Source organism: Salvia splendens, chromosome 19, assembly GCF_004379255.2.
Source record: "Salvia splendens isolate huo1 chromosome 19, SspV2, whole genome shotgun sequence".
Taxonomy (NCBI): domain Eukaryota; kingdom Viridiplantae; phylum Streptophyta; class Magnoliopsida; order Lamiales; family Lamiaceae; genus Salvia; species Salvia splendens.
The window spans coordinates 7,870,990-7,898,804 of record NC_056050.1 but is presented as its reverse complement, the minus strand read 5'-3'; the positions used below and the strand labels follow the sequence as shown (position 1 = coordinate 7,898,804).

The 27,815-nt window shown below is 43.5% G+C and overlaps 3 protein-coding genes across 5 annotated transcripts; 1 reads left to right on the top strand and 2 right to left on the bottom strand.

Annotated features, from left to right (window-relative positions):
* Positions 1-1,506: 1,506 nt before the first annotated feature.
* LOC121780446 (pyridoxal 5'-phosphate synthase-like subunit PDX1.2) lies at positions 1,507-7,104 on the top strand. 3 transcript variants are annotated; one of them, XM_042178079.1, is made up of 2 exons: positions 1,507-2,622; positions 7,080-7,104. In XM_042178079.1, exon 1 carries the CDS (start codon positions 1,681-1,683, stop codon positions 2,608-2,610), a length of 930 nt encoding a protein of 309 aa, XP_042034013.1. In that variant the 5' UTR covers positions 1,507-1,680; the 3' UTR covers positions 2,611-2,622; positions 7,080-7,104. The 3 variants fall into 3 exon arrangements, with proteins under 3 accessions (XP_042034013.1, XP_042034012.1, XP_042034011.1); XM_042178078.1 differs by lacking the exon at positions 7,080-7,104 and adding an exon at positions 5,582-6,132; XM_042178077.1 differs by lacking the exon at positions 7,080-7,104 and adding an exon at positions 3,655-3,789.
* LOC121778964 lies at positions 3,214-5,573 on the bottom strand. Its single transcript, XM_042176335.1, has one exon. The coding sequence runs from the start codon at positions 4,438-4,440 to the stop codon at positions 3,214-3,216; it is 1,227 nt and encodes a 408-aa protein (XP_042032269.1). The 5' UTR covers positions 4,441-5,573.
* On the bottom strand, positions 5,173-27,815 carry LOC121778963 (60S ribosomal protein L37-3-like). Its single transcript, XM_042176334.1, has 3 exons — positions 27,653-27,815; positions 5,302-5,403; positions 5,173-5,222 (listed from the first exon to the last, which is right to left on the bottom strand). Exons 1-3 carry the CDS (start codon positions 27,813-27,815, stop codon positions 5,173-5,175), a joined length of 315 nt encoding a protein of 104 aa, XP_042032268.1.

Below are 27,815 nucleotides of genomic sequence, written 5' to 3'. Positions count from 1 at the left end.
GGTTAAGGGACGGTGGGGGGACAGCGTAGTGGATGCTCTAACAATTACTCCCACCGTAAAAAAAACACTGATTGAAAAGGATAGTTAAGTGTGAAGGAGCAAGAGCATTTTCAAGGGGAGAGGTAAAGTTATATAACTACCATATTTACCTTTTTTTCATGAAAAATCGTTCTCCAATTGGAGAGGTATTTAAGAAGGTATTATACATTTCCCATTTTAAAGAGGTATCTTTACCTTTACATCAACTGAGAGGTAAAATTTTATAACTACCATATTTGTCTTCTTTTCATGAAAAATCATTCTCCAAGGGAGAATGTATTTGAGAAGGTATCACACTTTATGTTTTTTAATGCATTTTGTACTATTATTTTATGTTTAACAAATCATTTACCTTTCTATATAACTTTTTCGTTTGGAGTATGTTTCTTTTTGCAAGGGTATATTTCACTTTTTGAGGAGGTATATATATGATATAATTCTTTTATTTACCCTTCCTCGTTGGAGATGCTCCAGGAAGCTTAGAGCATCCACAATGGCGCTCATCCCGGCGTGTGTCCGGCCGGTGTGTCGGAGTTCCGTGCGGGACGTCCGCCATTGTGCAGCGGTGATGCGGACACCGGAGTTCCACGGCATTCCCGGGACGTTCGTCGCGACGTCCGCCATTGCGTTGACTCCACGGACGTCCGCGCGGACGTCCCGATTATTTAATTATTTTTTTTCAAAAATTCTATAAGGTCATCCACAATAGGAATAGCCCAGCAATAGACTAGCCACAAACTCCTCCTGCCACATCATCAACACTAAAAATCCTTCTGCCACATCATCAAAACAAGCAAATAGCCTAGCCATAGTCTAGCCACATCACTCAAAATTATATAAAACAAATAAGTAACAATCACACAAAATACGGAATTAAATTTACGACACAGATACGAGAAAATACAATAATATTATTAAAATTTAAAAAGTAACATTAATTAAAAAAAATTACATTAATTAAAAAAAAGTGCATTAATTAAAAAAAAGTATATATAGCATGGTTAAAACAAGTGGTGCGAATGAAAATGATGTGCAAACCGCGTATATATAGTGTTTCGAAAATAAAAAAATAAAAAAATTCCGCTCGGCGGCTTTTAATTCCGAAATCCGCTGGGCGGTTGCAATGGACCGCCTAGCGCCGGCGCTCGGCTAGGCGGTGCGATAGGCGCCATTGCGGATGGCCTAAATACGACTCTGTATTTGTGTCGAAATTTTAATTCCGTAAATTGTTTAATTCCGTAAATTAATTAATTTTGTGAATTTGTGAATTTTTATTATTGTGGGAAGTCCGTCGGGATGTCCGTCACTGTGCAGTGGGATGTCTTTATGACGTGGCAGTGTAGTGGGACGTGACAGTGCAGTGATATGAGGTGTTTTTGGGATGTCCGCGGGGATATCCGCACCAATGTAGATGCTCTTAACTAACCTCCACTAATCTCTACTTTTGAATTTTGATTCCACCTCCATCATTCAACACCCAAAAAATTCCTCCATTTTTCGCCAAGAAGGAATCTTCTCGAAACCACCAAATCCCCACCGCCCTTGAATGCATTATAGCATCATTCAATTCAATCAATCACCTCTCCAATTTCGATCATCTCTCAGCTGAAGAAGCAGCTTCACCGATTTCAATTACATCCAATGGCCGACGACCACGCCGTCACGCTCTACAGCGGCGCCGCCATCGCCGACACCAAGAAGAACCCCTTCTCGCTCAAGGTGGGGATGGCGCAGATGCTCCGCGGCGGTGCCGTAGTGGAGGCCACCTCCGTGGATCATGCAAAGACGGCGGAGTCCGCCGGCGCCTGCTGCGTCATCGTCTCCGATCCTCCTCCGCCTTCGACGCGCCGCGGGATCTCTCGCATGGCGGATCCCTCGCTGATCAAGGAGATCAAGCAGGCGCTGTCGATTCCTGTAATGGCGAAGGCGCGCGTCGGCCATTTCGTGGAGGCGCAGATTCTGGAGCAGATTGGGGTCGATTACATCGACGAGAGCGAGGAATTGGGGATCGCCGACGAGAATCACTTCATCAACAAGCACAATTTCGGAGTGGCGTTTGTGTGCGGGTGCCGCGATTTGGGGGAGGCGCTGCGGCGGGTGAGAGAGGGCTCCGCCATGATCCGGACGCAGGGGGAAATCAAGGGTTTGGGGAATGTGGCGGAGACGGTGGGGAGTGTGAGGAATATCATGGGGGAAATTAGGGTTTTGAATAACATGGATGAAGACGAGGTGTTCGCCTTTGCAAAGCGAATCGGGGCGCCTTACGATATTGTGGTGCAGGCAAAGCAAATGGGCCGGCTGCCGGTGGTGCAATTTGCTGCTGGGGGGATTGCAACGCCGGCTGATGCTGCATTGGTGATGCAGTTGGGGTGTGATGGGGTGTTTTTGGGGCAGGAGGTTTTTGATTGTGACGATCCGTATAAGAGGATTCGAGCCATTGTGCAGGCAGTTAGGAATTACAATGATCCGATGGAGCTGGCGCAGGCGAGCAGCGGTTTGGATCACGCGATGGCTGGGTTGAACCTCGATGATAACAGGTTCCAGATGTTTGGATCTGGAGATGCTTACTGATTATCTTTTCGTGTGAGTTCTCAGTTCCTAGCTTTCTGATTTTGGGAGTTGCTGTAGTATATAATGTTTGTGATTAGAAAACTTGTTTCTTTGCATAATCAAAGAATAAGAGCTAATGAAGTGCATTTTGTTATTTACAAATTAATTTGTTGAACTCTGTCATTGAGCTAGCTACTGACTATCATCGGATAACCTCGTCTTGACATTTGAACCTCGTAAACTAACCTCTAGACGATCATAATGGAACAACTCAATCATTTTCGTAGCAGTCTTTTGAACATACAAGAGATGAAAATCAAACTAGGAGTTTATACCTTAATTGATAGTATTGACTTGAACTCTTAGCTTGTTTAGAAAAGTGAAATTTTCCTGCATAATCAAATGGTCTCATTGTTGTAGCTTCTGTTAATATCTATGTCAGTGCAAAGAGCAGATAATGAAATAAAAATAACATGTTATAGTAAATGTAACGGCAATTTCAACATGAAATGGCTCATAGCATGAGGACTGGAATTAACACTCTCACACGCTAAATAAATACAAAACCATGAGCCACCTAAGCATTTGGAATATTTTTTTGTACTTAACTCAGCTGCATATAGCTTAGGAGGGCAGACACCTCACTGAACGGCGAATGTCATCTGATCTCAGTTTCCTCATGGAACCATGAATGCTGTGACTATCTGAACCCAGTTTTGTCATAGATCCGGGAATGCCGTCTGAATCCAGTTTCCTCATGCTCATAGACCTGTGTATGCTGTCTGGACCAAGTTTCCTCATTGGCCCATGTATGCAGTCTGATCTCAGTTTCCTCATTGATCCGTGAATGCTGTCTGAATCAAATTTCCTCAGTGACCCATGAACACTTTTTGAACTCAATCTCCTCATTGAACTGTGAACGCTGTCAGAACCCAGTTTCCTCATCGAACCATGAATGCTGTCTGAACTTAATCTCCCCATTGATCCGTGAATGCTGTCTGAATCTAATTTCCTCGTTGACCCATGAACACTTTTTGAACCCAATCTCCTTGCTGAACTGTGCAGGCTGTCGGAACCCAGTTTCCTCATTGAACCATGAATGCTGTCCGAACTCAATCTCCTTGAGTCATGAATGCTCTCTGAACCCAATTTTCTCTTTGAGTTGTGAACTTCGGATGAACTTAGTTTCCTCATTGAACCGGCATTGTCTGAACCTACTTTTCCCATTGAAGTGTGAACACTGGTTGAGCATCCCAGTCTCCTCATCGAACTGTGAACACTGGCTGAACCCAACTTCCTCATCAGACCATGAATGCTTGCTGCTGAATCCAGTTTTCCCAGTGAGTTGTTGACTTTTCTTGGAGGCTGGGGAAGATTTAGTTCCTGGTAGACATCTTTGGAGAATTTGTCAACAATTTCTAAGTAAGTAGGGCTGGTGAGGAGGGAGTAGCAATGAACAACTTCCTCTATGTCAAGCACATGATTCCCATCACTCTCATCCATCATTTCCAATTCTTCCATCTTCTTTGCAAAGTCCTCTGTAGCCAAAAAACTAGACTTCCCTTGAAGGCTCTGGTCCTCTGGTCGACGAACACTCATGATGCCATCTTTCTTACCTACCAGCTCACTGGGATCCCATCGCTGGAAGGAACTTTTGCACGAACTGTCGGTCTCTTGCAACTTGGGATCAATCTTGCTGCTACCAGAGAAGATGGGATAGGTTGGTAGCTTCTCATACCCTCTTAGAAGTAAGGATCTCACATTTCTAAAAGCTTTGTGAACGAAGATCTTGGTATCATGCAAGCTTACTTTAGCCCACTTCTGTTTTGTTCTGCGAGCCTCGCCACTCATCTTTATACCCTTAAGTCTTTTGCAGACTGCAGCTACACAAACTTCGGATTCAGGTTAACAAGCCTTACTATTGAAAAGAGTTTGGAGGTGTTAGATTCAAACTCAGGGCATTGAATGAAAATAAATGGTAGTAGCATTTAGTAATTCCTCTGCGGCAGGTCCTGAGTTTGTCCTGCCATTTATGCAGCAAATGGAGCCCCTTTGGGGTCAGTATCATGATCCATTTTTATCCTTACATAATAAATAAGCAGACCTAATCGTTGTAAATATAATTTGTCTGGATTTACAATTGCCAAGGAATTTGAATTTAAGTGCAGCATTTATATTGGGAGGGAAAATTGATTGAAACTTGAAAATGAAAGCAATTTTTATGGTAAGCCTTCGTATAGTTGATTTTAATAGGAATTGAGGTAGTCTATGTTGATTTTACATATCTGTGTTGCATAGCCAACACTGACTCCTCTTTCTATATAACAATATATCATTTCATAAACTATGATTGCACAAATTTGAATTATGATTTGGCTTTTCAAAATATATGAAATCCACCCCACGTTTCATAAAGAGTTTGGGGTGTAAAATGGAAATTGGTTTGTGGACAGAGTGAATAGAGATGACTGAATAGGAGAGAACAAAGTGAGGTAAAGCAATCAAGTGAAGTGGTCTTTGATCCATAGCACTAACAAAATTTAAGAGATAATAACTGGTGTGATGAAATGGCAATCCCTTAACCTAAGTAGAGGCAGCTGCGGCAGCCTTCTTCCTTGGTGCAGCCTCGGTACCTAAATTAAAATCCATAAATCAAATCTCATGCAACCACCGAACAATCTAAATGTAAGAATGGACAAAGAGGTTTCAAACCTTCTCTGAAGTTGGTCTTGAATCTCCGGGGGACATTGCGGAGGTACCTCATGCGTCCAGTTCCCGTTGTCTTTCTTTGGATCGCTTTCACACTCCAGTTGTCTGCATAATGTACCAACATATCACCACTCAATTTTCAACATCTAATGCATTCACATTAGTATTCAATACAACATACCTAACCTTGCCTTATGCTAAGTCGTATTCTAGGCCTTGGTTACTGGTCAGTATGATGTGCATAATTGGATTATATATGCAAAACAGTTGCTTAAGTGTGCAGGATGAGTGTTCTAGCCAGTAGGCAAAGCTTCGGATACTTCAGGTGAAAAGGGCGTCAGAACGATTACATACTGACCAGGATGCATGCAAAAAAATATGGCTCAAGATGGAGAAGAAGGATAGCTGGGGCTGGTCAACCGCAATTAAGGGCAGAGAAGTCATTTCACAATGAGGTTTTACCCTAAAATCAAGGGCAAGCCTCCCTATAAAAGGAAGCCACTTGGAGAGATAAAAAGAATCATCATCATCCACTCTTAGGTAGAAATCTCTCGGGAGTTCAGTTCTTCAGTCCAGTCCAGAGTCTCATTCCTCGCCATAGCCATGATCACCTGAGTTCCAGAAACCTCCGGAGTTCCAGACGTTCTCTTTCCAGTCAGCACGATCGTAGTTAGCAGTTCCATCGCCCGGAGTGGCAAAAACAATCTTTATTTGCTTTCTAGTTAATCTAGTTTGTTTTCTCTAAGTTGGATCTTTCGCATTTCCAGTATTTTGCTTATTTTGAAGTCTTGGTTGTGATCCAAACGTTTTCTAAATGCTATGAAGTTGTTTCGTTTCGGTTGTATCGTTGTTCTTTCTTCTTTCTACCTAGTTAGCGTAGATCTAGCATTTTCGGTTGTCTCTAGTATTAAATCGCATATTTCAGTTTAGTAGTTAATTTCTCTAAGTTAGCTGGTTGTTTACTGTTTGATCGCGTTTGAAGATTGTTACATGCGAAGCTCAGTTTATGTGATTCTTACCACCTTGCATGTTGGCCGGTAGGCGAAGTTTCATTTTCAGTGTTTGAGTTAGAGTTGGAATTTTGGTAGTAGATCTGTGTTCTGAAGCTGTTAATCTGTGTTTTCATGGCGTTGAATCTGGTTGGTGATCTGATTATTTTCATGTTGAAGAAGAGGACATCTCCATCAAGTTTTGGGACCACTTTACTTTTTAGTTGCTTTTTACTTTTGTCCTTCACTTTTTAGCTTGTACCCTACAGATCTGTCAGCCCAGTCACCATAACTACCACTTATTCTCTGACCTTCAGTTTAGTCTTTTATAGAAACCCAATACTTTTCACATATTTTTTCTGTTACACCCCATAAACCAATTTCCACGTACGCAACCACATGTCGACCACCCTTCACCCGTCCTAGTCAGTAGAGTACCATCTTAATTTCCCGTCTAGGTAGAAACTCAACCCAAGCGTTGTAGCTAACCAAACCTTCCAGAATATCACCACAATCACTCCAAATCGTCACCATCTCTGTGGGATTCGACCCCTACCTTCACTATACTACCTAGTAGAAGAGGGTTGAGGAATTATTGATACCAGGTTCAGGATTAGCTGGGGCTTGTTTTATCTTGATCAGTATGATACACCTGGGCTTGAACGACACCTGACGCAAACCTGCTCTTTCAAATGGCGTCGTTGCCGGGGATGAATGACGTTATTAACTGTTATTGTGAGTGATACTTTGGCGTATATACTGTGCATAATTTTTCTCTTTTCAGCGTTTCAGTTTATGAGCAGCAGCTCGGCTCCTGACCATCGGGGACCGAAGATACTCCAGCGAGGGACTATACTCGTGACCACTCGTTCTGGCCTGTCAACAACTTTGTCTGACTTAGGTTCGAGTAGTGACGAGGAGCAATACACCATAGAAGGACCAATACCGGAAGAGATACCAAGGATAGAGGGAAACCTGAGAAGGATGGCCGCTAAAGGAGAAGAAGATCCTGAGATCGGGACGCTGAATGCACATACCGAGGGAGAACCACCTCAAGCCATAGTTGTGACCCCAGGGCAAACTGCCTGTGATGTGAAGCCTCATGTGATCGTAATTCTGCCTACATACTGCGGGAAGAGTTACGAAGGGCCGTATGAGTTCCTTCATGAGTTTTGTAAAATTTGTAGGGCACAGAGAAGGCCAGCAGGAGCGACTGAGGATGATTATAGACTGAAGGCATTGCCGTTCGTACTGAAAGGGGAGGCTAACACCTGGTTCATGCGCCTGCCCCCCGACTCCATTGAGAGTTGGGCTGATTTCAAGTCAGTATTCCTAGGCGAGTTTTTCCCGTCATCCAAGACAAGCGCGCTGAAAAGGGAAATAACTAGTGTGAAGCAAGGGTACGATGAACCTTTGAGCGATTATTGGGCGAGGTATATGGGCCTTTTAGATGCATCATACCTTCTATGAGGGGATGAACATAACAACCAAGGACCTGGCCAATTCGTCGTCGGGAGGAAGCTTCACGCAGCTACGAGTCAGCGAAGCGAAGAGGGTCCTAAGGAAATTTCTGAGTGCGAAAGGGTTGCAAGTGTCTCGTCTACTGACCAGGAGCAGAAGCTTGAACAGAAGATGGATTTGAAGATGGATGAGCTGAAGAAGTCATTCCTGAGCGCAATCGAGAAGAATACACCGCCGACTTCCCCAGTTGGGAACTACAAGGGTGCAGAACAGGGACACCAAGAACCGAGCTATGATCAGCCAAACGACTCGGTCAGTATGGAGCAGGCTAATGCTGCCGGGTATTTTAACTCAAATGGGAATTGGATCCAGGGGAGACAACGGGACGTACCATGGAGGGATCACCCAAATTTTCGATGGGGAGATGGGAACCAAAATCAAAACCAAGGTCAAGGTCAGAACCAATATAACCGTGGGCCAGCAAACCCGGACCACCAGTTCAACTGGTCAGGAAGGAACCAACAATCCCAAAACCAAAACCCACAACACCAAAACCCAAACCCTGTCTACATACCACCCCACCAGAGAAACTTCCAAAATTACCAAAATCAGCCGAATCAAGCACCCCAACACCATCATAACCAAAATCATTTCCAAAACCAGAACCAGAACCAATATCACCAAGACCAGTATAACCAATACCCACCTAACCAGAACCAGCAAAACTTCCAAAATTTCCAGCCCAACCAAAGTTCCCAGTATAACCAGCACCAAGGCCAAAATCAGTCACAATATTCCAACAGGACCAGGCGATCCATGGAGGACATGATGGGAGAATTGCTCGCGTCGTAGCAAGGTATCAAGGGCGAGTTGCAATCCCACAACGAAGTAGTGCAGGGGATGCAAAATGCCCAGAAGGAACATAAAGCGAACATGGATATGATGAATAGGCAGTTTACCCAGCTGGCCAGTTCGGTGGGTGATTTGAAAGGAAATGCAGGGAAACTTCCGTCTACAGTCCAAATACCCGAAAAGGCGAATGTGAGTAAGGTTACATTGAGGTCAGGAACTACTTATGATGGCCCTCGACCGAAACAACCAAGTGGAGAGCCGAGTGGAACGAAGATAGGGGGCGACACCATCTCAGTGGAAGAGCTTAATAGATCCATACCTCGGATGCAAGACCCATTTTTCTTGGGGGAGACGCCATGTGGAGGAGGTGAACCCGAGAACGTACTGGTCAGGAAGGAACCCCATCAAGAGGTAGAATCCAGAACAGAGGCTCAGTTCCAGAATTTGCCCAAGGAAGATTCCAAGGAGGTTGCTGAGGGACCGGTAGAGGAGAGAAAGGGGGAGAAACCATTCCCTTTCCGCTTTGTTACAAAAAGAAAGAAGGAGAACCCGGTGGATTACTTGTCGATTTTTGGGAAATTGGATGTCACCATACCATTCCTCCAAGCCGTGAAGCTACCCCCTCTTGGGAAATTCATTAAGGAGTTCATAGCCGGGAAAGCCCAGGAGGATGGGAAGATCATGGTGGAAGGGATAGCGTCGGCGATTGTGCAGGAAAAACTACCACCTAAGAGAGCCGACCCAGGTATGTTCACTCTACCCATAACTGTAGGAGATGTAAAAGTCGAGCATGCAATGTGTGACCTGGGGGCATCTATAAATGTTATGCCACTGTCAATCTATAACCGATTGAAGGGAGTTAGATTGTCGAGTACTAGGGTGTTGATCCAACTGGCTGATAGGTCATGCATAAGTCCTGAGGGTGTTTTAGAGAATGTGTTGGTTAGAGTGCATGATTTTACCTACCCTGCTGACTTTTATGTGATTAAAATGAGTGAGTCCGAGGCTAGGGAATCTAGTGGCATATTGTTAGGGAGACCATTTTTTAGAACGACCAAGACAATAGTAGATATGGCTGAGGGGACAATTTGCATTGATTTCCATGGGGAGAAATTACTTTTGATATCAATGAGGCCATGAAGAAGCCTATTGATTCTGAAAACTTATGCTATGTTGATGTGATTGACCTCTTAGTCCAAGATTTTCTTGAGACTGAACTATTGCAGGAGAAACTTCAAGCTTTAGATGTGTATGAGCAGGCTGACGTAGAAGCTGCTGCATGGTGCGATCTGATCAGTAGCCAAGGGTTGACTGATGAAGAAATAGAAGGAGCGATCAAGGAATTTTGCCAGAAATCAGAGTTCATTGGAGCCGCAGGGGCTCAGCTACCAGCTAGTATAGAGGAACCCCCAGGGGGAGAATTAGAAAAAGAAGGAGAAGCTGAAAGAAACCCTCTACCCGAAGACACACTTCCACCCCAAGTCGAGCTGAAGAAACTGCCATTGAATCTGAAGTATGCTTTCCTCGGAGAGGAGAACTCATATCCAGTGATCATCAGCAGCAGCCTTACAAAGGAACAAGAGGCGAGGCTACTGACTGTGCTGAGCAAGAACAAGAAAGCGATTGGATGGAGTCTTACAGATTTGGTGGGGATAAGCCCCGACGTCTGCATGCACCATATTAGGCTGGAGGAAGGAGCAAAAGCTCATCGAGATGCTCAAAAAACCCTAACATGCGAGAAGAAATATTGAAGGAAATCTTGAAATTGTTGTCGCTAGGGATTATCTATTTAGTGCCGGACAGTGAGTGGGTCAGCCCGATCCACATGGTTCCAAAGAAGTCGGGAATCCAAGTCGTTCAAAATGAGAGGAATGAGCTGATCCCAACGAGGCTAGTCACGGGTTGGCGAATGTGCATCGATTACCGAAAGCTGAACAATGCAACGAGGAATGACCATTTCCCTTTGCCTTTCATCGACCAAATGTTGGAGAGACTAGCTGGTAAGAAGTACTTTTGTTTTTTGGATGGATACAGCAGATATTTCTAAATTTACGTGGATCCTGAGGACCAAGACAAGACTACATTCACTTGCCCATTCGGAACCTATGCATACAGACGCATGCCTTTCGGCCTATGCAACGCTCCAGGTACGTTTCAAAGATGTATGATGAGCATATTCTCCGATCTAATTGAGGACTGTAAAGAGATATTTATGGATGACTTTACGGTCTACGAAGATTCTTTCGACTCATGCCTTCATCACTTAGACATAGTTCTCGAAAGGTGTCAAGCAAAGAGTTTGGTTTTGAACTTTGAGAAGTGTCATTTTATGGTCACCGAGGGGATTGTTCTAGGACACGTGGTCTCAGAGAGAGGGATCCAGGTGGATCGAGCCAAGGTGGACGTTATATCCAAATTACCGTTTCCTACTGATCAGAAGGGGATAAGGGGCTTTCTGGGGCACGCCGGATTTTATCGAAGATTTATCAAGGATTTCTCCAAGATCGCCCAACCCCTTACCCGACTTCTTCAGAATGAAGTGGAGTTCATTTTTGATGAGCAATGCAAGGCTGCTTTCAACCTTCTCAAGGAAAAGCTGATATCTGCACCTATCATACAAGCTCCTGACTGGGACTATCCTTTCGAAGTAATGTGTGACGCCAGCGACTATGCAGTGGGAGCCGTACTGGGTCAGAAGATCGATGGGAAGAGGTGTGTAATTTTTTATGCATCTAAGGCTCTGAATCAAGCCCAACGGAATTACGATACCACTGAAAAGGAGATGCTGACAGTGGTGTATTCTTTCGAGAAGTTCCGGCCATACTTGTTGGGATCCAAGGTCATCGTATATACTGACCATGCAGCGATTAAGTATTTGATTGCCAAGAAAGAATCCAAACCCCGTTTGATCCGATGGGTACTCTTGTTACAAGAATTTGATTGGGAAGTGGAAGATAAGAAATAAGTCGAGAACAAGGTGGCGGACCATTTGAGTAGAATAGTGCAAGATGGAAACAATGAAGAGTTGCACGACAAGTTTCCAGAGGAACATTTATGTGAGGTGATTTTTGAGGTCAGGAAAATTGACTGGGAAGAAGTGATGAAGCTTACTGGCCAGTACGATACATCAAGAGGGAAAGAAAAGGTAGGGCAAGAACCATGGTATGCAGACCTAGCCAACTACCTAGTGACTGGCGAGCTTCCAGAAGTGTCGAGTATTACCAAGGCCCAAAGAATGAAGATTAAGAGTGAAGCAAAATACTACTTTTGGGACGACCCCTATCTGTGGAGAGTGGGATCCGATCAAGTGATAAGGAGGTGCATTCCTGACTGGGAGCAGCGGGATGTCTTGATCCATTGCCATTCGTTAGCGTGTGGAGGACATTTTGGGTCCAAGAAGACGGCAAGGAAGATTCTGGATAGCGGTTTTTATTGGCCAACCCTTATCAAGGATGCATACGAATTCTGCAGAAGCTGTGAACGTTGTCAACTGACCGGAGGAATATCTGCCCGGGATGAAATGCCGCAGGTACCCATCATCGTTTGTGAGCTGTTCGACATATGGGGAATGGATTTCATGGGGCCTTTTCCTTAATCCTATGGCAATCTGTATATCCTAGTCGCGGTGGATTACGTTTCCAAATGGATAGAAGCAAATGCCACGAGCACGTGTGAAGCAAATGAGGTGGCCAAGTTCTTAAAGAGTCAGATCTTCAGCCGGTTCGGAGTTCCGAGTGCGATCATATCTAATCAAGGTACACACTTTTGTAACCGTACAATTGAAGCTGTAATGAAAAAGTACGGTGTGCACCATAGACTTTCGAGCCCCTATCATCCGCAAGCTAATGGTCAAGCGAAGATTTCTAACCGAGAGATAAAGAAGATTCTGGAAGAGACTGTAAATCATTCTAGGAAGGATTGGAGTGTGAGGTTAGAGGATGCTCTATGGGCCTATCGTACAGCCTACAAGACCCCCATAGGAATGTCCCCGTACCGGATCGTTTTTGGGAAGATGTGCCATTTACCGGTTGGAATTGAGCACCGGGCATACTGGGCAGTACAGAAAGTGAATATGGATGCTACAGCCTGTGAAGAGGAAAGGAAGCTGCAGCTGCAGGAGTTGGAGGAACTCAGATTGAAATCGTTCGACTCAGCCATGTGGTACAAGGAGCGAACCAAATTGTGGCACGTCAGGAATCTGAGGACCAAGGATCTCCATGTTGGGCAGAAAAGTACTACTTTTCCAGTCAAGACTGAAGCTCATGCCTGAGAAACTCAAGTCGAAATGGACAGGGCCTTATGTCATCACCTCACTCCGTTCCAATGGAGCAGTAGAAATTTCAGGGAGTCCTTCTAACTCTGAACCTTTTGTTGTGAATGGGCATAGGCTAAAAGTATTTAGGGAGAATAGTGAGGTGGGTGTAGTGGATGAGATTCCACTACAACCACATACTTTAGCCGTATACTGACCAGTAGGATAGGAATTTGGAATTCCACTGGGCCAATTCTTTTGAAAGTCTATATATACTGGCCAAGTAGAGTTCCAAATTGCCTAAGAGAAATGTAAATATTGTAAATACATAGTTAATTTTCGTTTGCAAAATAAATTTTAGAAAATCCAAAAATATTTTCGGGCCTTAATTATTTTGGAGTATGCTTTGACCACGAGATTACTTATCTGGTGCAACTTCAATTTTATTTAAGTGCCTATTTTAACTATTTTCCGTATTAGGTAAGAATAGGGGGAAATTTGAATTATGGCTGTTGCAGCTTTGCAGGGTGAGGCACCAAAAGGACAGGCATTGTCGAATCAGAAGGCAGCCTGCCCAACCGTCTCCGACACGTGATAAGGGCGATCTGGAACCGCCAAGTGCTGGTTAAATTGACCTACAACCGCACTCTCCCTCCCAAATAACCATACCGTCTCACCCATTCTCCCTCACAAACCCTCATTTCCATTTTCTCTCTTCCAAATTTCCCTTCTATCTCCTCCAGAAATCAAACCCAAATCTCCACCAACAAATCACCACTTTGAAACCATGGGAAAGAAGGCGTTTGCAACCAAAATTAAACCCCCTTCAACCCGCCGAGAAGAACCACCGCCGAACCCACAACCATCAGAGCTGGCTCCGCAAGCACCAGCGATGGTCTCTTTAGATGCAATGGCGGAGTTTCTTAGGCTGCAAGATCCGACCAGAAATTGGGCGGCGGAATTGGCAAATTTCAGCCAAATCGGAGGACAGGGGAGCGTCACCGGAGCGGTCCCGGCAGTAACCGCATCAGAGACAAGCGCGCAGCCCACGGCACAACCTCCATCTACCATGCCGACTTTCCCAACGACTCCACAAGAAGAGGAATCTCCCACTGAAGCAGCACCGTCAGAACCCTCGGAACCCTCTCCGAACCACCGAGAGGCAGAGCCCATGGATGTTAACCCTATTGCGGCCTATTATGATTCTAATCCACAAGAAGAGGGAGGAAGTGCAGCTGAGGAGACGCCGGTCACAGAAACCGTCCATCATGAAGTGGCTAGGGGGAGAAATAGATCTGAATGAGACGACCAAGAAGCAGGGCCTGATGACAGATGACGAATTTCAGGCGATTATGGATGGAGTGAACCAAAGAGCAGAAAGCACTGCCTCGATGGCCGAGGATCTGAACCTCGCTTCGAGGGCAGTAGGAGAGAGCGAAGAGATAGGGGTAATACGTGTACCAGAAGGCCCAGCCTACCAGCCTGGAGACCGAGCAGACGAAAGCCAAGCTGGGGATGATGAGATGCAAGTAGAGGAGGAAGAGCCAGTAACAGAAATCCAAGAACCAGCACCAGCGGCGCCTCCCGTCTTGAAACCGAAAACAGTCAAGAGGCAGTTGATTTTGAAGAGCGATCCAGCGACAGAAACCAACACGGGTGTCTCAGAGATGCCTGGGTAAATGGGCAGCAAGTAAAGCCAAGGCAAACACGACAGAGAATCCGGTGGAAATTGTAAGCGAAGAGGAAAAAGACACTCCCAAAAAGTCTGGGGATGAGCCTATACATGCTACTAGCTTAGAAGATACCGCGGTTTCTCCAGCACAGAGCGAGCAAGGCGAAGAAACTGAAAGGGTGGCTGAGTGTCTGGACCTCGCACCTGAGTCAGTAGGGCCTGATGGATCTGAGAAAATCGATGCTCGTGTCCACGGAGAGACCACTTCTACTGCCCAAGATGAGTCTCTACTTCAAGAGGAGGAGGAAGCCAGATACCAACAAGCCAGAAAGAGGAAAGGGAAGGCCCTGATTCATAGTAAGTCGGTAACCAAGAAGTCCCGAGTGATGAACACTGGAATAGTCATCACTGAAGCTGCTCGGAGAACACCACCGAGCCGACAGGAATTGAGCGACAGTGAGTATGCGTCCAGCGAGGAATCAACCTCCGACATCGATATCTCTTTGGAGGATGAAGAGCACGGGGAACAACTACTTCCGGACGATCATTGCGAACTTGTACATCCCCCAATAGAGAGGTTAAGATACCGGCGGTGGACAGTGGACTTTACTGACGAGATAGCAGAGGAGATGAAGCTTTTTGAAACCAAGAAACTGCAGGATACTTTTGACAGCATGGATGATGGGAATAAGGACGTCAAGTGCGGCAAGGTAATGCATTACCCCTCTTTGGATGAGTTGGGTGTTCGAGGGCAGTTTCTAGCCTATTTGCATGCACTAGGGTTTGAGTGGTTGCTACCGAATGGAAACCCAGATATTTGTGTTAGGCTTGCGAAAGAATTCTTCACTACATTCAGGTTCAGGGTAACTACAGATTTAGATGAGGTGTCTATAAGTTTTAGGTTATTTGGAAGAGAGATCAGTATGAGTCTGATCGAGTGGACGGTTCGGTTGGGGATGTGCAGTCTTGAGGAGGCCATAGGGCCAGATTGGAGAAATAGGGAACGAGGAATCCCCCGCAGACATGTCGATTTTGACCCACATGAGGCTTGGGCAGAGTTAACTCATCCAAATGCTGGAGAGTTTGTTTCAACCATCTCTCGCTCAACCCATTTCAATGACCTCATTTTATGTTTAGTGCAACTCCATCTAGATTTCAACTTGTTGGGCCAGTCAAACTCAGCCGTCCGTACCTCAATGACGGAATTGTATCTGCTGTGGTGTGCAAAACATGGACGGAGATTGCATCTAGGTTTCTGGACTGCTTACCAATGCCATTTGATCGCCACCCATCCTGCCCGAAATCTCACCCTATGCAATATTCTGGGAATATTTGTCGGGAACAACATTATCATCACAGAGGCTGAGGATTTGTCCCCGCTGACCATGGTATACCCTCCTGGGTTGTTTGACATACCATTCTTCGTCCTCACAAATGTCGTGTACATGAGGGAAGGTGTTCCGCATTTCTATGCAATGGGACAGGAGGCTATACCAGCTGGTAGAGCTTCTGCAGGACAGAGGATGCAAGCTCAGAGGCAAGCGACTTTGGAGAGGACTGTGGCAGAGATGGGAGAGGAAAATCGATAAATGAGATCGGAGATGACCCGCTTAGCGTCAATGATGGAAGGAATTTTAATGGAGTTAGCTCAAAGAAGGCAAGAGGAAGCGGCTGGACCGAGTGGCCATGGAGACCAGAGTGATAAACCACAGGTACCCGAAACAGAAGCTGCAGAGACAGAGGAAGGAAAGGCCGAGGTGCCGGCGGATGCCGAGGAGCCGGCGAAGTCTGATAAGAACCACCTGCACCACCTGCGCCGCGAAGGAGCATGCGACACCAATAGAACCCCCATGACGAGTTAGTTTTCTTTATAGTTTTTAGTTTTTAGTTTTTCGTATTTTAATTGTGTTTTGCTTTGTTTAGGTAGTATAATTTGTGTATGTGCGCAACCCCCATTCATAACACTTAGCATATTCTATAGTCTAAGTGTGAGAAGTAAAGGGTTTGTATCTGTAACGCATGTTCTGTTGTTTTTATGCTTTCGTAAGCATGTTGGCTCACACTTAGCCCATTGCATGGTCTAAGTGTGAGAAGTTTATGTATATATGTGTTTTGTAATTGTTGGTTTCTGTTTAGGTTTTACATTCTCCCACTTAGCCTATTCTATAGTCTAAGTGTGAGAAGTTTTCAGTTTTAGTATGTCGTTGTGCTTGTTTTGTCTGTGTGTCAACATACTGACCATTACCTTTTCCACTTCACAGCTTTATCTGAGGGCAGACACTTGTGAAGTGGGAGGGGGGACGCAATGGCCAGTATGATGTATGTGTATATGTGTGGTTTGTGTTTGTGCTTGTGTTAGTGTCTTGTTAGGTCTAGTTTTTTTTCTTTTGTGTGTTGATTGGGCTTAAAACTCAACTGTCCTGAGCTGACGGTGAGGGGAATTGAGAGAGATACGACATGCTGGAAAACAGAAACTACCCCCCTTAGTTACCTCCTAGCCAGGATAGATGATGCGAGTATGAAAGAAAAGCCCATCCTCAGAGCCAAACACGAAAGCCCTCTTAAAATGTGAGTTATAAGCCTTAAGTGGAACCACTTTCCACAAATCCAGAAAAGAAAAGAGTGGCTGCTACAATTTACCTAGGGTGAAGTGACCACAGGTAGCAAATACTGAAGGCAGTAGGACCCCCCCCAAAAAAAACCTTTAGAACCCCATTTTCCTAACTTTTTTTACCCAGATATACACCCCTAGCCACTGGGACTGTGTGCGTGCAAGGCATAAGACGAGTAAAGCTCACTGGCCAGAAAGGTGTACAAGAAAGCAGAATCCAACTGGGCAAGAGAAATGTAAATATTGTAAATACATAGTTAATTTTCGTTTGCAAAATAAATTTTAGAAAATCCAAAAATATTTTCGGGCCTTAATTATTTTGGAGTATGCTTTGACCACGAGATTACTTATCTGGTGCAACTTCAATTTTATTTAAGTGCCTATTTTAACTATTATCCGTATTAGGTAAGAATAGGGGGAAATTTGAATTATGGCTGTTGCAGCTTTGCAGGGTGAGGCACCAAAAGGACAGGCATTGTCCAATCAGAAGGCAGCCTGCCCAACCGTCTCCGACACGTGATAAGGGCAATCTGGAACCGCCAAGTGCCGGTTAAATTGACCTACAACCGCACTCTCCCTCCCAAATAACCATACCGTCTCACCCATTCTCCCTCACAAACCCTCATTTCCATTTTCTCTCTTCCAAATTTCCCTTCTATCTCCTCCAGAAATCAAACCCAATTCTCCACCAACAAATCACCACTTTGAAACCATGGGAAAGAAGGCGTTTGCAACCAAAATTAAACCCCCTTCAACCCGCCGAGAAGAACCACCGCCGAACCCACAACCATCAGAGCTGGCTCCGCAAGCACCAGCGATGGTCTCTTTAGATGCAATGGCGGAGTTTCTTAGGCTGCAAGATCCGACCAGAAATTGGGCGGCGGAATTGGCAAATTTCAGCCAAATCGGAGGACAGGGGAGCGTCACCGGAGCGGGCCCAGCAGTAACCGCATCAGAGACAAGCGCGCAGCCCACGGCACAACCTCCATCTACCATGCCGACTTCCCCAACGACTCCACAAGAAGAGGAATCTCCCACTGAAGCAGCACCGTCAGAACCCTCGGAACCCTCTCCGAACCACCGAGAGGCAGAGCCCATGGATGTTAACCCTATTGCGGCCTATTATGATTCTGACCAACAAGAAGAGGGAGGAAGTGCAGCTGAGGAGACGCCGGTCACAGAAACCGTCCATCATGAAGTGGCTAGGGGAGAAATAGATCTGAATGAGACGACCAAGAAGCAGGGCCTGATGACGGATGACGAATTTCAGGCGATTATGGATGGAGTGAACCAAAGAGCAGAAAGCACTGCCTCGATGGCCGAGGATCTGAACCTCGCTTCGAGGGCAGTAGGAGAGAGCGAAGAGACAGGGGTAATACGTGTACCAGAAGGCCCAGCCTACCAGCCTGGAGACCGAGCAGACGAAAGCCAAGCTGGGGACGATGAGATGCAAGTAGAGGAGGAAGAGCCAGTAACAGAAATCCAAGAACCAGCACCAGCGGCGCCTCCCGTCTTGAAACCGAAAACAGTCAAGAGGCAGTTGATCTTGAAGAGCGATCCAGCGGCAGAAACCAACACGGGTGTCTCAGAGATGCCTGGGTAAATGGGCAGCAAGTAAAGCCAAGGCAAACACGGCAGAGAATCCGGTGGAAATTGTAAGCGAAGAGGAAAAAGACACTCCCAAAAAGTCTGGGGATGAGCCTATACATGCTACTAGCTTAGAAGATACCGCGGTTTCTCCAGCACATAGTGAGCAAGGCGAAGAAACTGAAAGGGTGGCTGAGTGTCTAGACCTCGCACCTGAGTCAGTATAGCCTGATGGATCTGAGAAAATCGATGCTCGTGTCCACGGAGAGACCACTTCTACTGCCCAAGATGAGTCTCTACTTCAAGAGGAGGAGGAAGCCAGATACCAACAAGCCAGAAAGAGGAAAGGGAAGGCCCTGATTCAAAGAAAGTCGGTAACCAAGAAGTCCCGAGTGATGAACACTGGAATAGTCATCACTGAAGCTGCTCGGAGAACACCACCGAGCCGACAGGAATTGAGCGAAAGTGAGTATGCGTCCAGCTAGGAATCAACCTCCGACATCGATATCTCTTTGGAGGATGAAGAGCACGGGGAACAACTACTTCCGGACGATCATTGCGAACTTGTACATCCCCCAATAGAGAGGTTAAGATACCGGCGGTGGACAGTGGACTTTACTGACGAGATAGCAGAGAAGATGAAGCTTTTTGAAACCAAGAAACTGCAGGATACTTTTGACAGCATGGATGATGGGAATAAGGACGTCAAGTGCGGCAAGGTAATGCATTACCCCTAAATAGAAGCTGCAGAGACAGAGGAAGGAAAGGCCGAGGTGCCGGCGGATGCCGAGGAGCCGGCGAAGTCTGATGAGAACCAGTCTGGAACTTAGAAGGAACAACCGGAGGAACCACCTGCACCACCTGCGCTGCGAAGGAGCAGGCGACACCAATAGAACCCCCATGACGAGTTAGTTTTCTTTTTAGTTTTTAGTTTTTACTTTTTCGTATTTTAATTGTGTTTTGCTTTGTTTAGGTAGTATAATTTGTGTATGTGCGCAACCCCCATTCATAACACTTAGCCTATTCTATAGTCTAAGTGTGAGAAGTAAATGGTTTGTTTCTGTAACGCATGTTCTGTTGTTTTTATGCTTTCGTAAGCATGTTGGCTCACACTTAGCCCATTGCATGGTCTAAGTGTGAGAAGTTTATGTATATATGTGTTTTGTAATTGTTGGTTTCTGTTTAGGTTTTACATTCTCCCACTTAGCCTATTCTATAGTCTAAGTGTGAGAAGTTTTCAGTTTTAGTATGTCGTTGTGCTTGTTTTGTCTGTGTGTCAACATACTGACCATTACCTTTTCCACTTCACAGCTTTATCTGAGGGCAGACACTTGTGAAGTGGGAGGGGGGACGCAATGGCCAGTATGATGTATGTGTATATGTGTGGTTTGTGTTTGTGCTTGTGTTAGTGTCTTGTTAGGTCTAGTTTTTTTTTCTTTTGTGTGTTGATTGGGCTTAAAACTCAACTGTCCTGAGCTGACGGTGAGGGGAATTGAGAGAGATACGACATGCTGGAAAACAGAAACTACCCCCCTTAGTTACCTCCTAGCCAGGATAGATGATGCGAGTATGAAAGAAAAGCCCATCCTCAGAGCCAAACACGAAAGCCCTCTTAAAATGTGAGTTATAAGCCTTAAGTGGAACCACTTTCCACAAATCCAGAAAAGAAAAGAGTGGCTGCTACAATTTACCTAGGGCGAAGTGACCACAGGTAGCAAATACTGAAGGCAGTAGGAACCCCCCCCCCAAAAAAAACCTTTAGAACCCCATTTTCCTAACTTTTTTTACCCAGATATACACCCCTAGCCACTGGGACTGTGTGCGTGCAAGGCATAAGACGAGTAAAGCTCACTGGCCAGAAAGGTGTACAAGAAAGCAGGATCCAACTGGGCAAGAGTGATTGAAGGCTCAAGGAAAAAAATCGACCAGGGAGTCATCCCAGGTCCAAAAAAAGAAGGAATAAGGGTGGCAAAGCCACAAGGGAAAAAGAAAAAGAAGAATATTAAGAAAAATGGTCAGAAAAACTAGACCACAAAAGAGAAGGAATAAGGGTGGCTAAGCCACAAGAAGCTACTGACCAGTTGGAGATCAAAGCCAGAAGCGCCAGCCAAGAGAAGCAACAACCAAGAGCCCAAATGCACACAGTTCCCCCACATCAAATAAAGTAGAAGTTTTTGAACCTTAGATCCTTAGGAACATCCACCCAAAACACTACAAACCAATAGCCCCGTTACCAGCCTTTAAGCCCTTCAGTAGCTGCACATGAAATCTAAGTCCGAAGCAATTGTGGTTGAGCACTATGAGAGAATGCAGTCCTAACATTCCCGGTGAAGGTATGAGTGACTGAGTGAACCTAGTGTTTGGCCGAGAGTTTGGGCGATCTTGACGAACGGATATACTGACTGGAAAGAAAGGGGGGGCGGCGGAAGTTCAAGGCTGTCTAAGGCCGGATTGCACCTGATCCCGAGGGAAGGGATGGTTGAAAATATAGCCCAATCTTTGTGTTTAGTCCTTCTGTGTTCGTTTATGTGTTTTCTCTTCTGTGCTTGTTTTTGTGTTTTTTTTTCTTTCCGTTGTAGTCTAGGGTCTAGTTTAGGATTGAGTCGGTCAGGGGAGTAACCAGGCTAGAATTCGACTTATTTCTTTTTGTTTATTCTTCACGCTTGAGGACAAGCATGTGGTAAGTGTGAGCAGTTTGATAAGTCATATTCTATGCCTTGGTTACTGGTCAGTATGATGTGCATAATTGGATTATATCTGCAAAACAGTTGCTTAAGTGTGCAAGATGAGTGTTCTAGCCAGTAGGCAAAGCTTCGGATACTTCAGGTGAAAAGGGCGTCAGAACGATTCAGTGTTGTTAGGGTCGAGGGTCACACCGGGTCGATAAGGTGAAAATTTGGATCGCGGTTCGATTGGGTCGAGAGACCCACTAATCTAGGCTAATTTTTTTGCCTTTTAATATTAAATCAAATAAATATATTACTCTAATGTTTATAATATATCAAATAATATAAATGTAGACGTAATTCATGTGAATAGAGATAAAGTGGAAAATAGAAATTATCAAAATATCAAAACAATTCATAAGTCATAAGTATAACACAAAATAAATAATTGAAAACATTGTGTGAAAATGTCAAAAGAAAGTTATATATCATCTTCACTTAGATGATAGTCATCTTCTCCTTCATCAAATTCTGCTCCAAGTTTATATCTTCATTCTCTTCATCTTCATCCACAAGAATACGAATAGACTTGGAGCTTGAGGCATGATCTCGAGTATTTGTGTTGCCTCTAGTATTGTGAGATGGCTCCAACACACCAGAAGCTCTACCAACATCTCTCCATCTGAGCGACTCATTTTGGAAGACAAAATCATCACCCCCGCATCCTCATCCTCATCCTCCCCCTCCATCCTACCCATTAACCATTCATTACTATCGTCAATGTCACTTAGGAGTATAGGATCAGTGACGTTTTGTATGTTGAATCTTCGCTCAAGATCTCTGTTGTACTTCACAAACACTAAGTTGTTTAATCATTCTTGTGCCAAACGATTCCTCTTTTTGCTATGAATCTGTAAATGAAAAGGTAAAAATAACATATATTAGCTTCTCACAAATATAAACACAAATTTCAAGTCTTACATGTTGAAAAGTACTCCAATTCCTCTCACAGCCAGTAGCACTACAAGTTAGGCTCAAGACTCGAATTGCAAAGTTTTGCAAATTTGGTGCCTTAGACCTATAATGTTTCCACCATTCAGCTGAAGAAAACAAGATAGAGAAATATTTAGTATATCATTTATCAATCAAATAAATAGTTTAATGAAAAATATGATAATATTTACCTTGTGCCATTTGATTTCTATGTCGAATAGCTAAAGGATTTCCGAAACAGGAAACAGCGTCCCGATACAAAGTCGTTTCCTTTTTCATGATCTGATCTTGCATATTTATGTCGGGAACCAGTTTTAGAATACACTCGTGCAACCCTTCGATAACCTCTGAACAAGCCAAAATACCTTTCACATCTTTATAAAAAAATGTCGGATTCAAGTAATGACCTGCAACATGCAATGGTTTGTGCAATTGATCATTCCATCTAGAGTCAATTACATCAAATGCTCTCTTATACTTGTCTTCGTTTCCTTTGAATGACTTGTAAATGGTCTCTTTACAATGATCCATAGCCTCATAAATATAACCCATCGCGGGCTTGCGCTTAGCATCAACCATTCTCAACACCTCAATAAGAGGAGAACCCAATTTGAGTGCATGGACAATATGTCTCCAATAAGCATCATTCAACACAGTAGTAGTTGCATGTTTTCCGGATGCCTCTTTGTACCACTGACTAGTAGTCCATTCATCACTGGTGAACATTTTTCTGAGATTCTGCCGCTGGTTATGGATGGACCTCAAAGTGATGAAGGAAGTAGCAAATCTAGTGACTGCCGGCCTAAGTAACTCTCTCTTATTCGTATATCTTCTCATCATGTTCAGCACGCCCATCTTACTGTGAATATAACCGGTCAAAGCTATTGACTTTTTGATCACACCATTGATAAGCGGTATTTTACCAATATCTTCAAGCATCAAATCGATGCAATGTGCTGCACATGGAGACCAAAACAGTGAGGGTATCCTTACTTGCAGCGTCATTCCAGCTTTCTTGTAATTGGAGGCATTATCCATCACGATTTGGATCACATTCTTCTCTCCAACATAATCAATCATCTCTTCGAACATTGCTACCAGAGCGTTTGCATCTTTTACAATGTCAGACACATCGACAGACTTGATGAAAATTGAACCTTTTGGCGAATTCACTAAGAAGTTGATAATTTCTTTATGAGAAACAGAATCACGCCGCCCATCAGATATAATTGAACATGCATAAGTTGCCCAATCATTTCTATGCTCTTTTACGAGAGCACTCACACTCTCAACTTCTTTCTTCAGCAAAGGCACTCTCAGTTCATGATAACTCGGTGGCTTCATACCTGGACCATACTGTCCAACAGATTCATTGGCAATCTTAAAGCTTTCGTGCTTAACAGCATTAAATGGTATTCCGGCTTCATAAAACCATTTAGCCAATTTAGTGCAAGCCCTGTCACCTAACTCTTTTCCCTGAACATCATTTATCGTCTTTTGTTTTCCCTTGCCTAATTTTTGTACTTGGACTCCTTTTGCTGGAACGCGGTCGTAATATACATCCAAAGCACCTTTCGTCCTCGGCTTCTTCGATTTAATTGTTGTATTACAAACATCATCCTCTTCGTCATCTCCAAAGGTTAAATCTTCAAAATCCTGCCTACCTTGTGATGCTGACGGAAGATCTTGATCCAGTTTAGCATCCTGTTTTTTCTTCATGAACTCTATAATCTCATCTCTCACATGTGATGGACATTTAGGGCATGCCGTGACATTTTTAAAACCACCGACCAAGTGTTCCTTGACCCTTCGAAACCCCTGATGTTATATTCTTTGAGCAAAAATTACACGTAAATAAATATCTAGTCTTTGGATTTGGAGTTGCGTATTTTCTTGCAGGATCTTGAGCCATCTTATATTGACTGTGATAAAAAAAAATATACATGTTATGATGTATGGATAAGAAAGCATGCATTTACTACTAAAAAAACATTTGGGAGTGGATGAGACATGATCAATGGTGTTGAAGAATGCAGATATTCACCGTCACAAACATATGTTACTATGTCTTAGAAACTAAAACTCTCATTTTGACCAAAGAAAAACAACTAGCAAACTGCATTGTACAACAGACGATTCAGGCTTTAAGAAATTCTACAAGTACAACAGACGATAGTCATGATGAATCTATATTCCATAATTCAATAAAATATTACATGATCAATGATGTTCAAATAATTTTTGGTTGTTATTAATTATACAATATACATGGATCTACAATTCAATTTAATTATACAATATACATGGATCTACAATTCAATAAAATATTACATGATCTATAGTTCTATACAAAAAGTAGGAAAAATAAAGTTACATAAAAAAAATTAAAATTAACTCCTCATCTAGACTCAAGTTTCAATACATATAACCTATAGGTAGATAAAGTGGTACAAGTTGCAATCATTTGTAGGGTCTGACCTAAATTTAAAATTAACTCCTGCACACAATTCAAAAAGAAGATGAAAGTTAGAACAATACCTTGATTAAACAAAGGAATATATAAAGAGTGGCAGCAAACACGATCGTTGAATTGTTTATGTGTTTAGGAATGCAGAGGAGGCTGAATTATGATGTGTAGAAAGTAGGGTTTGAGTTTGAAAATTTTGATGTGTGCGTGCATATAGAGAGAGAGATTATTGAATTGAGATTGAGAATGATCCGTGTGAGATATCAAAGATTTGCAGATTTTTAGGTAAATTTACTTTTATATTAATGTTTAATTTAGTAAAAAAATTCAGCAGCAAAAAGGAAAAGATTTACGTAAGAAAAGATTGGGGAATTACCTTAAAATGTTAACTGTGAAGCATGTATTAGCCGTTTGGGCGACCCACCCGAAAGGCTCGACCCCGCCGACCCAGCGCGACCCATGCATCTCGATCAACCCACCCATGTTGGAGCGGTGCTGGTCTCGACCCGGGCGACCCGAGCGACCCAAACGCCAAATTAACAACACTGGAACGATTACATACTGACCAGGATGCATGCAAAAAAATATGGCTCGAGATGGAGAAGAAGGATAGCTGGGGCTCGTCAACCGCAATTAAGGGCAGAGAAGTCATTTCGCAATGAGGTTTTACCCTAAAATTAAGGGCAAGCCTCCCTATAAAAGGAAGCCACTTGGAGAGATAAAAAGAATCATCATCATCCACTCTTAGGTAGAAATCTCTCGGGAGTTCAGTTCTTTAGTCCAGTCCAAAGTCTCATTCCTCGCCATAGCCATGATCACCTAAGTTCCAGAAACCTCCGGTGTTCCAGACGTTCTCTTTCCAGTCAGCACGATCGTAGTTAGCAGTTCCATCGCCCGGAGTGGCAAAAACAATCTTTATTTGCTTTCTAGTTAATCTTGTTTGTTTTCTCTACGTTGGATCTTTGGCATTTCCAGTATTTTGCTTATTTTGAAGTCTTGGTTATGATCCAAACGTTTTCTAAATGCTATGAAGTTGTTTCGTTTCGGTTGTATCGTTGTTCTTTCTTCTTTCTACCTAGTTAGCGTAGATCTAGCACTTTCGGTTGTCTCTAGTGTTAAATCGCATATTTCAGTTTAGTAGTTAATTTCTCTAAGTTAGCTGGTTGTTTACTGTTTGATCGCGTTTGAAGATTGTTACATGCGAAGCTCAGTTTACGTGATTCTTACCACCTTGCATGTTGGCCGGTAGACGAAGTTTCATTTTCAGTGTTTGAGTTAGAGTTGGAATTTTGGTAGTAGATCTGTGTTCTGAAGCTGTTAATCTGTGTTTTCATGGCGTTGAATCTAGTTGGTGATCTGATTATTTTCATGTTGAAGAAGATGACATCTCCATCAAGTTTTGGGACCACTTTCCTTTTTAGTTGCTTTTTACTTTTGTCCTTCACTTTTTAGCTTGTACCCTACAGATCTGTCAGCCCAGTCACCATAACTACCACTTATTCTCTAACCTTCAGTTTAGTCTTTTATAGAAACCCAGTACTTTTCACATATTTTTTCTGTTACACCCCATAAACCAATTTCCACGTACGCAACCATATGTCGACCACCCTTCACCCGTCCTAGTCAGTAGAGTACCATCTTAATTTCCCGTCTAGGTAGAAACTCAACCTAAGCGTGGTAGCTAACCAAACCTTCCAGAATATCACCACAAACACTCCAAATCGTCACCATCTCTGTGGGATTCGACCCCTACCTTCACTATACTACCCAGTAGAAGAGGGTTGAGGAATTATTGATACCAGGTTCAGGATTAGCTGGGGCTTGTTTTATCCTGATCAGTAGGATACACCTGGGCTTGAACGACACCTAACGCAAACCTGCTCTTTCACCTTACTTCTCTATCAATCAACAAAATTAACAGCAGTTACTCTCATAGTCCGTCCAGAGCATCGATTTACCATTTTAATCCGTTCGCCATTAGGAGTCTCGGTTCACTTTTACTATAAATGGTAGGTATATCTAACTTACCACTAACTCATTCCACTCACATTCTATTATAAAACTAATATATATAAAAATGGATCTCACATTTCACTATCTTTTTCTACCTCACTTTTTTATATTTCTTAAAACTCGTATCGAACTCAAATGAGACTTTTAATGGTGGACCAATGGAGTATTAGTTTTTGGAATCAATCCAACAATACCAACCTAGTCCTACAGCACAATGAACCTATGGCTAAATATAGAACATTCAGTTGTTTAGACTAGACAAGATAATAGTGATATATAATAGTACTACTCTATACTTTTTGGCATGTTTCACAAAAATAGAAACTTTCTATTTTAGGGAACTCCTTTTTGTCATGAGACCCATTTTACACTGTAACACTTTTTCTATATCACTCTTACTTTATCAATTTTGTATTATAGTCCATGCATTTTCAAAAGTTAATCTTTTTAGGAAACAGAGAGAGTATGGGATAAGCCACAGTAGGATTTGTGTAGGATTAAACAAGTCATAGGGACTGTAATGATATTACAGAGGCTGTGAAAGATACATTGTCAAAGGCCGGACATGTAAAGATTAGTCATTGCATTTAATCACACGTAATCATAGCAACCGAACGGCCCAAATTATAATTCCTACAACTAATCAACACAAAACACACTCAAATCACACATACAAAATATATCAAATAGGAGATGAGCAAATATCATCATACAGACTAAACTAAATTCCTGAGTACAATCAAATTCAGTACAAAATAAAATGGCAATCAACAAAATCAGAAATTACATACATATCCTCTTGCGAGCGGCCGGGTAAGCGCAGGAGGAGCAGCGGCTCTTCTGCAAGTGGAAGCTGCGGCGGCCGCACCTCACACACAGTGTGTGTGTCTTGTTCCTCCTCTTTCCGAAACTCCCGGTTCCCTTCCCCTGAAAAAAACAGCCGGCGATGAGCAT

Bases quoted from the DNA above. Each gene is read 5' to 3' on its own strand.
- LOC121780446 (XM_042178079.1), top strand. From the start codon at position 1,681: ATGGCCGACGACCACGCCGTCACGCTCTACAGCGGCGCCGCCATCGCC.
- LOC121778964 (XM_042176335.1), bottom strand. From the start codon at position 4,440: ATGAGTGGCGAGGCTCGCAGAACAAAACAGAAGTGGGCTAAAGTAAGC.
- LOC121778963 (XM_042176334.1), bottom strand. From the start codon at position 27,815: ATGCTCATCGCCGGCTGTTTTTTTCAGGGGAAGGGAACCGGGAGTTTC. The intron at 5,404-27,652 runs GTATGTAATTTC...TACATTATGCAG, and splicing joins GGCCGCTCGCAAGAGGATAT to ACAACTGGAGTGTGAAAGCG. The intron at 5,223-5,301 runs GTTTGAAACCTC...ATTTTAATTTAG, and splicing joins CAAGACCAACTTCAGAGAAG to GTACCGAGGCTGCACCAAGG.